At 33.8% G+C, this 10,083-nt stretch overlaps 1 protein-coding gene and 1 pseudogene across 1 annotated transcript; both read left to right on the forward strand.

The window, feature by feature from the left end:
* The first annotated feature begins 465 nt into the window (after positions 1 to 465).
* On the forward strand, positions 466 to 3,660 carry LOC146885484 (uncharacterized; annotated as a pseudogene).
* Positions 3,661 to 3,775: 115 nt separating this feature from the next.
* Positions 3,776 to 6,691, forward strand: LOC146885485 (uncharacterized). Its single transcript, XM_085674950.1, has 8 exons — positions 3,776 to 4,057; positions 4,713 to 5,345; positions 5,441 to 5,676; positions 5,751 to 5,912; positions 5,987 to 6,091; positions 6,161 to 6,236; positions 6,318 to 6,413; positions 6,496 to 6,691. Exons 1-8 carry the CDS (start codon positions 3,776 to 3,778, stop codon positions 6,589 to 6,591), a joined length of 1,686 nt encoding a protein of 561 aa, XP_085531076.1. The 3' UTR covers positions 6,592 to 6,691.
* The last annotated feature ends 3,392 nt before the right edge of the window (positions 6,692 to 10,083 follow it).

The following is a 10,083-nucleotide window of genomic DNA, read 5'->3' on the forward strand; positions in this document are numbered from 1 at the left end:
AATACGAAAATTATTTACTTGTCTCCAAGTATTTTTTTTAAAGAATATGTATTTTTTTTAAAAGGAGACAATACTAATAATTTAAATGTATTCAATCTTGAATTGTCCGGTTGGACAGTTTAAGAAGATTAATCACTTTTTAATAGTTTATTAGTGCATGTCTATTTTAATATACATATCTCAATATTCATGAATATTTGTCAATTGTGTTTTGTACTGATCTTTGGGTGCATATTTGATTGTGGTTAATAATCACTTTCATTTCGTGTAACCTGAAGACCAATGCGAAATGCTGGCGAAATTTCGTGAAATTTAAGATATGTGTTTTAAAATCAATATGTACCAATAAACTAGAAGAAGTGAATCTTCTTGAATGGGATAGGGTCACACCTTAAATACAAAAGCGAGGTGATCATTCATTTAAAGATTACTGAAATTGTTCACACAATTTCAGTATATAAACGTATGGATCGAGACTGGATTTACTTGCCACGTATCAGTGTTGAGTATGAGAAAGGAGTAGAAGAATTTATACAATTTGCGCAACGTTATGAAGGTAGAAGTGATGATGAAGTGAAGTTTAGATGTCCTTGTGTGAATTGTTTGAATGCGAGAAAGTTGAATGCAACTACAATTAGGGAACATCTTATCTGCGATGGTTTCCTTCCAAGTTATACAATATGGACATGGCATGACGAATTAATAGACTTTCCAACTGTCTCCCGAACTGAAAATTTTGTGGATTCCATCGTGGAAGATCAACATGAAGAAGACAAATTAGAGGACATGATTCGTGATGTTGGCGCTGAAGCTTTTGCCCAAGCGCACGTGTATGAGACAATCTCTACTGATTCAGAGACTCCATTGTATGTTGGTTCAACTAAGTTTACAACGTTGTCAGCGGTGTTAAGATTGATGAATTTGAAGGCGACTAATGGGTGGACCGATAAGAGTTTCACAGAATTATTAGTGTTGTTGAATGAAATGCTTCTAGATGGAAATACACTACCCACTCGCAACTATGATGCCAAAAAAATTCTTTGTCCGATGGGTATGGAGTATAAACGGATACATGCATGTCCTAATGATTGCATACTCTATAGGAAAGAATTTGAAGGATTGAAAAAGTGTTTGAAGTGTGGCTTATCACGGTATAAGGAGAAAATCAACAATGAAGATAAAGGTGAGTTAGAAAAGGATGGACCCGCTTTGAAAGTAGTCTGGTACCTTCCAATCGTACCTAGACTTAAGCGTTTGTTTGCGAATCCAAAAGACGCTAAAAACCTTTGATGGCATGCAGATGAGAGAAGATGTGACGGCCTGCTTCGTCATCCAGCTGATTCAATGCAATGGAAAAATATTGATCACGAGTTCCCCCAATTCGGTGAAGAATGTAGAAATATTCGCTTTGGTTTAGCTACTGATGGAATGAATCCATTTGGTAATTTAAGTACCAACCACAGCTGCTGGCCCGTTATATTATTTATTTACAACTTGTCTCCTGGACTTTGCATGAAGAGAAAGTACATGATGTTGTCTATGATGATATCCGGTCCAAGACAGCCTGGAAATGACATAGATGTTTATCTCAGTCCACTAGTTGAAGACTTGAAGATGTTGTGGGAGGATGGGGTTGAAACATTTGATGCTTTTACTTCTAAGACTTTCATGATGCGTGCAATGTTATTTTGCACAATTAATGATTTTCCAGCTTACGGTAATTTGTCAGGGTATAGTGTCAAGGGTCATAAAGCATGTCCTATATGTGAAGAAAATACTGCAGCTCATCAATTGAAATACGGAAGGAAAACAGTATCTATGCGCCATCGAAGATTTTTGCAATCGAATCATCCTTATCGAAGGTTAAAAAAATCATTTAATGGACATCAAAAGAATGATGATGCACCAATTCCATTGAATGGCTTTCAAATTCATGAAAAAGTTAATAAAATACATCATGTATTTGGGAAAACCTCTAAGAAATCATCTACAACGAGCCCTTGGAAGAAAAAATCAATATTTTTTTATCTTCCATATTGGTCGAAGTTAGAGGTTAGGCACTGCATAGATGTAATGCATGTGGAGAAGAATGTGTGTGATAGCTTGATTGGTACACTACTTAACATTCAAGGAAAGACAAAAGATGGAGTAAATGCTCGGTTGGATATGCTTGAAATGAATATTCGCAAAGACTTGGCACCAAGGGAGGCTGGTAAGCGTACTTATTTGCCTCCCGCATGTTACACCATGTCTAGACAAGAAAAGATAAGTTTTTGCCTTTGTCTTAAAAGTGTCAAGGTACCACAAGGATACTCTTCAAATATTAAGAGTTTAGTGTCAATGCAGGATTTGAAGCTTGTTGGCCTGAAGTCTCATGATTGTCACGTCTTAATGCAACAATTGTTACCGGTGGCTATTCGTGGAATTTTGCCAAAAAATGTTCGACAAACTATAACTCGTTTGTGTTCATTTTTCTCTTCAATTTGTAGTAAAGTCATCGATCCTTTAAAGTTAGATGACCTTCAAAGTGAGATTGTTATCATCTTGTGTCAGCTGGAGATGTTTTTCCCTCCATCCTTTTTTGATGTTATGGTACATTTGCTTGTTCATTTGGTAAGAGAAATCAAGTTCTGTGGGCCAGTATACTTAAGATGGATGTATCCTATTGAACGCTATATGAAGATTTTGAAAGGGTACGTGAAAAATCAATATCGTCCAGAAGCTTCAATGATTGAAAGGTATATAGCAGAAGAAAGTATTGAGTTTTGTTCAGATTACATGACAAAAGCAAATTCGATAGGAGTTCCTCCTAGATCATGGTTGAACAGGTGTTCTATAAGTAACAACATCCGGGGTGTGAATGTGGTAACCAAATCTCGCGCAGAACTATTGCAAGCACATCTATACATATTGAACAACACTGATGAGGTGATCCCTTACTTTTCTGCACACAAAGCCATTGTAAAGAAACAACATCCAAGACAATCAGAGAAATGACAGTTGATGGAGCATAACAAAACGTTCATGCCTTGGTTTAAATCTGAGGTTTTGAAAGATTCACAATCTTCTGAGACTTTGATGTGGCTAGCAAATGGATTGAAATTTGATGTCGTAACTTGTACAGGTTATGAAATTAATAATTGCACATTCTACACAAAGTCTTTGGATGATAAAATCACAGTACAAAATAATGGAGTGAGTCTTGAAGCTGAGTCGCTGCAATTTTCCACATCCAAAGATCAAAATCCGGTAATTGGGTCAATGACGTACTATGGTGTAATAGAAGAGATATGGGAGGTTGACTATACTATGTTCACTATTCCACTCTTCAAATGTAAGTGGATTGATAATAAGAGTGGTGTCAAAATTGATGAATCGGGTATGACTCTAGTTGATTTTCGAAAGGTGGGTTATCGAGACGAGCCTTTTATCATGGCACATCAACCATCTCAAGTTTTTTATGTAAAAGATCCTGCAACTGAACATTGGTTTGTTGCTCTTCATGGCAAGAAACAAATTGATGTTAATGAAGAGAATTTTAGTAACCTTCATATTGCTGACACTCATCCATTTAAAACAGCGATAAATTTTGATGAGGCCCTAGTACTTGACGATGTACAAGCAATTCGGGAAGATCACGATGAGGGAATATACATATGACCAATCCATAACTTTATGTATGAATCTGAATTGTTTATATAAATTTACGTGTTTTGTGAAATAATATGTTATTTGTTACTAATCTTTTGTATTTTTTTCTTTTAACAACAGATATATGGCTGACCATCAGACTTCATCATCATCATCGGAGGATGAATTGCCTAAAAAGAGAACCACCAGAGGAGCCACTAGATTGAGGAAGCTCATGTTGAGAAAAGCTAAAGGTAAGAAGACTCATGTCATTATTGACGTCATCACTGGTCAAGCTTCAGGTCGTAATGGAGACCTCTTTAGAAGCTATTTAGGAGTACTGGCACGTGACAAAATATCCATCCTTACTCCTAGTTTCAATCATGTGTCTGAAGTTCAACGGAACATGATATGGCAGGATCTAACGGTAAATTATGTCACGTAATTTTTTTAATTTATATTTTTATTATATTGATGTTCATTTTCTTTATTGCAGACGACATTTGATATTCCAAATGTGCCGACACTTAAACATAGATGTCTGGCAGCAGTCGCCGAAGATTTTCGTGGTTTTAAGACAAAACTAACGTCTAGGTATGTCTATGGATCTAAAAAGAATGAAGATCCACGTGAGCTATACACTTCAATTGATGAAGACACTTGGCGTCAGTTTGTTGAGTCTCGTACATCTGAGCGATGGAAGGTTAGTTTACTTGAATTCAAAAATTTGTTGAAATTGTCTACAAGTTGAACTAATTCATAAAATCAATTATATGTTACAGGAAATAAGGACAAAAGCCCAAGCAATAAGTAAAAAAAATAAAACCCACACATATTGTCTCGTGGTGGGTATAGAAAGCTTGAAGAAAAGATATTGAAGGAAAAAGAAAAATCTAGGCCCCCACCTTCTGAAGATGATTGTCTTGCGCCTCCTTCACCACCATCTCGTCATCAAAAGTGGAAGTTAGCCCGCCTACGATCATCGGGCACCTACACTTCCGAAACTGCACGAGAAAACTTTACTAAAACATTAATATCATTTTATACCGAGTTTCTCTTAATTTTCTTGTGTTATATTGTAGGACTCCTTGGTTGAGCAGAGCTCCCAAGGTACTTTCATTCCAGAAGGTCGTCATGATATTCTTGCTACTGCAATTGGACGACCTGAGCACCCCGAACGTGTGCGTGCTGCTGGATCAGGAGTCGGCATTCGTCAATTTTTTGGTGGCTCCTCTAGTCAATCTTCATGGACACATAGTGCTGAGTATGAAGAAAAACTGACTCAACGGTTGACAAAACAAATCACTGAAAGGGTTATGCGTCAGTTCGAGCAACATTTTGGTGGTCATGGCAACCCTCCGCAACTAATTCCCCAACCAGAACCTTTTGTGCCCCTAACAGGTAGAAGCAAAAAGGGGAGTTGCTCGGGTCCAGCTGTACCAGGGGATGATGCAGACAACACTCATCGATGTGAACTATATGTTCTGCATGGTACAGGGAAGACACTAGTTGCTCGTGGAACAAAATTTGAGGCAACCACTGTTCTTCATAGTATGGAGCTAGAGGATGTTGAGGTTAAGGTCACTGTAGAGGAAGTTATTATACCAGATGCTTTAGTTCCTGTGCCAACAGATGAGGTATATACTATGGCACAGGCATTTCAGTCTTTCCTCGCCTGGCCTAAAGATTTAGTTGGTTCTATTTCTGACCCTTCGGTATGGATCCCCAAACTCACCTTATAGTACTTTGCATTTGAAGTTTACATGTTATTTATGTTCACAATCAAATTATTTTTTCCATGTACTAATAGTCGCATGAAGTGGAAAGTCCTGAACCTATGAAGATTCCAATATCTTTGGACGATCCTCTTGGTGCATTACACCAGCTTGCTGACATCATTAGTGATAAGCCGATGGTAGTTCCATGGGATTCTGATGTATTTGGGAGAGATAGTGACATCCCAATGTACCTGCATAAGCAAGATGTCTTAGAGCTTGCGTCGGGTACAGAAGAACTGAATATTACCCTTATTCAGTTATGGATGATGTAAGCATCTAAACTATTCATTATGTTTAATTAATTTATATAGTAACTTATATTAAATAAATGTTTTTGTCCAGGTATATTTTTAGTGTCAGTAACAATATGGGGTTGAGTGATGTATATGGGTTCATAGACCCCCAACTCACTCATGTAGGCAATAAATTTGATGACATTCAAGCATACGTCACTGAATGCTTTGGACAAGGGAAGAAAATATATTTTATCCCTTATATTTCTGGGTAAGTGTAATTTGTTGATTTCTAATTATAATATATTATTTTAAGGTACAACAACGAATTTTGTTTTATTGCAGGCATCATTGGCAACTAGTTGTAATTTCCATGAAGGACAACATTGTTGTGTGGCTTTGTTCCTTGCACAGGCCTCCTCCTAACCATCTTAGACAAGTTATAGATTGGTAAGAACCTTAATTTTATGAACTTTCTTTCTTATATAATTGTATCTTAACACCTTACCTTTTTCATAGTTCAATCGCTGGACATAGCATGTTGTTAGGGAAATCAACTACTATGACAAAAAGGCTAGCATGGTTGAGCCTCAAGGTTTGCTATTTTGGTCTATAGTATTATAATTATTCAATTTCTTTTCTTCATCAATTACTTATAAATGTGCATTCATTGTAGTGTAATTTACAAACCGGCTCATATGAGTGCAGTTACTATGTAATGCAATGGATATCAACCATTGTACGTGCTCGTATCACAAGTGGTTGGGAAACGGTAATTATTTCACTATATGAAATACTTATATGCAATTTTGGCTTAGTTTATATACTAATTTAAATTATTCTCTTGTGTGCAGAGATTTGGTACCAGTACATCAATCCCCGTCAAGTCCATCAAATATTTAAGGATAGCTTTGGCAAAGTATATTATTCAAATGTACAATAGTACTTAGTATATTTGTTTATGAAAGCATATGATATTGTAATGAGTGCTACAATATGAATAGTATTTAAGTATTGTAATGAGTCCATCAATTATAATATGATATTGTTTCTGGCTGGGTTTGTATTTCTGGTTCAAAATTTGCAGGTTAAATGTGCTAGATTTGAATGAAATAGGACCAGAATTTAAAAAAAAAAAATAGCTTTATGCCTCGGTTGTAACCAAAACCGAGGCAGAAGATCATTCGAATTTTTAATTTTTTTTTAAATGGCCATATGCCTCGGTTAGACCAGAACCGAGGCAGTAAAGTTCACTTTCTGTCGCGGTCAATACAGACCCGAGGCAGAAAGTATATTAAATTTTTTTTATTTTTTGAATTTCTGGTAGGCATTAGGCCTCGGTTGGGCGGAAACCGAGGCAGTAAATATTTTATATGCCTCGGGTTGTAACCGAGGCATAAACTACTAGCTTTTTACCTCGATCGTATATGCAGCGGTTGTAGACCCGAAGCCAAAAGCTGGAAATCACCGCTGTCATTTCCCTTCCCTACACTAGTGCTAGCTGCAAAAGATCTCGAATGCCATAGAAAAGATGTGGAATGTTCATTTGACTTCTTCTCGTTTATGATTTTAAATCTTTTTTATAAAATTTGAAAAATATATTTAACATGTAATAACTATGGTATGTTACTTTTTATATAGTAATTAATTCACAACATTTGATATTTAGTATTTATTACTTATTGTATGGCATTTATTAGCGTTTATTATATGTCTATATTAATTTTTATAATTATATATATATATATATATATATATATATATATATATATATAAATAATATTGTATAAAATATTTTATGTAAAGTTAATAACAGTTTTAGATGAATAGTAAAATATGTATATAGTTATAAAAAATGTATAATACTTATTTGTTTCTTCTTATGATTTTAAGTTTATTTAATATATAATTACTATTGTATGTTACTTATTTAATATTTGGTATTTATTACACATTTATTAATATTCATTATATATCTTTATTAACTTTTAATAAATATATGCTATTTATAATTTTATTATTATAAAATAAAACTAATAATAGAAAGAAGAAGAAAAGAAAGAAGGCATAATGAAGTGAAGAGTAATTTTTGTATGTGTCTTATTACTAATAGGAAGGATCCTATCTATATATCCAAGATGTAGCCTAAAAGATACATATCAAATAGTTAATACAACTATTTACGTAAAGAGTATTTAATCATATGAATGAGTATCAATCATATCAATAATATGAGTACTTGTATCAAATCAATGGACGACCATTAATAAATAACATTCCTCCTTGGGTGTCCATTGATAAGAGAATGTGTCTTATTAAAGTCTTACTAAGAAAAATCCTGTGGGATAAAAACCTAATGCAGCAAAAGGAGTACAACATTCTGTATTCTTTAATACAATATTGTTCATCACATATTTTATTTCTCCCCCTTATGTAAACTTACATCATTATGATGACGAAGTCCAACCTTGTGAATCATTTGCTCAAAAGTTTTTCTTGGCAAAAACTTTATAAATAGACCTGCCAAATTTTAACATGAATGAATCTTTTGGATATCTATCATCTTTTGAATTTAACAATACACTATTTTCTTTATATATAGTTGTTGATCCTATCTTTGTCGAGGATAGGCACAAGTTTCTTGCACATGTTGAATTATAGACCTTAACCAAACACATTCACAACTTACCTCACGTAACAAAAAGATTATATATGATTAGACGATGTTGTTACTATGGTTTGATCATATACCATCATGAAATCATTGTGCTATCGCATGTAAACAAATATCCCTTAACGCAACGAAGTATATGTTTTACTGCAATCCATTTTCTTCTTGTAGTTGAAGAATTATATCTTGCTTAACAAATTTACAACAAACACAAAATTAGGTCGAGTATAATTAGCAAGATACATTAGTCTTCCTATGACACAAATATATGGTACTTCTAGATCAAGAAGATCTTCATCATTTTCTTGAGTTCTAAGAAGAGCCTTTATCAACATCTAACAACCTCACAACTATTGAAGTCCATAATGGATGTGACTTGTCCATTTAGAACATTTTAAGCACCTTAATTATATAAGTCTCTTGATGTATAAAAATACCTTTATTTAAATACTCAATTTCTAATCTCAAACAAAACTTTGCCCTTCAAAGATCCTTCATCTCAAATTCTTTCTTTCAACAATCAATTTCCTTTGTGAGCTCATTAGGAGTTCCAATGATGTTTATGTCATCTACATATATAATAATTATGTCAAATTCATTCCTTAATATTTTCATATAAATACAAGGACAAAAAGAATCATTTTTATATCATTCTTTTAACAAATACTTAATAAGACAGTTATAGCACACACGACCTGACTGCTTTAATCAATAAGAGGACTTGTTTAATTTTATTGAATAACCCTCTTTAGAATTTACCTTGTTGGGGAAATTAAATCCTTCAAGGATTTTCATATAAATATCATTCTCAAGAGAACTATACAAATAGGTTGTAACATCATCCATTAGATGCAAATGCAGACCTTGTTATGCAACTAGGATAATTATTGCATTGTTGTTGCATCCAATACCAATGAATGTCTTTTCACAAATAAATACTAGGTTTTGTGAGAACCTTAAGCAATTAACCATGCTTTGTATCTAACAATTTAATCATTCTTATTTTATTTTTGTGCAAAAATTCATATGTACCCAACGAGTTTCACACCCTCAGGTGTGCAAACTATAGGTCCAAAAACCTTTCATTTAGCAAGCAAATATAATTATGCTTCTTTGTAAATTTTCATTTTGGGTAATCATTTCTTTGTCGACAATCTTCAATGATCATTGGTTATTGATCCTCATTTTCATTCATAACATTCATCACTATATGTAAAAATTTCGTCAATGTTAACTTCATTTTGGCTCCATATTATATGATTCATGACATAATTTATTGAGATCTCATCATTTTGAACAATTTCAGGTACCTGAGTTCTTCTATAACTGAATCATTAATTATGTCAAATGAATCTTTTGGGATTTCCACCTTTTCGATTAGGTCATCTAGCATTTTATCTTATTTTCTCAATTGAGAGTTTTTATCTTTGGAACCAATAGGCCTAACATGCTTCAAGCCTGTGTTTGGAACCAACCGACCTACCATGCTTCAGGAATGTTATGAATTAATATTAAATATATTTGGAGCATTAGTAGCTGATATATATGATTTGGTTACTTTTTTTGTTAGTAAGAACATTTGGTAATTGATTAACTAATTTTCTAAATGAATTATCCTTTGAACTTACAGTTCACATTCTTTTGTACAAGGATCAAGACAAGATAATGATAATTCATTCCAACCAATATCCTTTTCCAATTGTTTTCTTTCTCCCCCTAATGTTGGAAAAACTTATTCATCAAAGTGACAGTCGAAAAATCAAACTTTAAA

Source organism: Vigna unguiculata, chromosome 6 (assembly GCF_037176805.1).
Source record: "Vigna unguiculata cultivar grain cowpea cultivar isolate G323 ecotype 2 chromosome 6, ASM3717680v1, whole genome shotgun sequence".
NCBI classification, from domain to species: domain Eukaryota; kingdom Viridiplantae; phylum Streptophyta; class Magnoliopsida; order Fabales; family Fabaceae; genus Vigna; species Vigna unguiculata.

Bases quoted from the DNA above. Each gene is read 5' to 3' on its own strand.
- LOC146885485 (XM_085674950.1), top strand. From the start codon at position 3,776: ATGGCTGACCATCAGACTTCATCATCATCATCGGAGGATGAATTGCCT. The intron at 4,058-4,712 runs GTAAATTATGTC...GTTATATTGTAG, and splicing joins TGATATGGCAGGATCTAACG to GACTCCTTGGTTGAGCAGAG. The intron at 6,237-6,317 runs GTTTGCTATTTT...CATTCATTGTAG, and splicing joins TAGCATGGTTGAGCCTCAAG to TGTAATTTACAAACCGGCTC.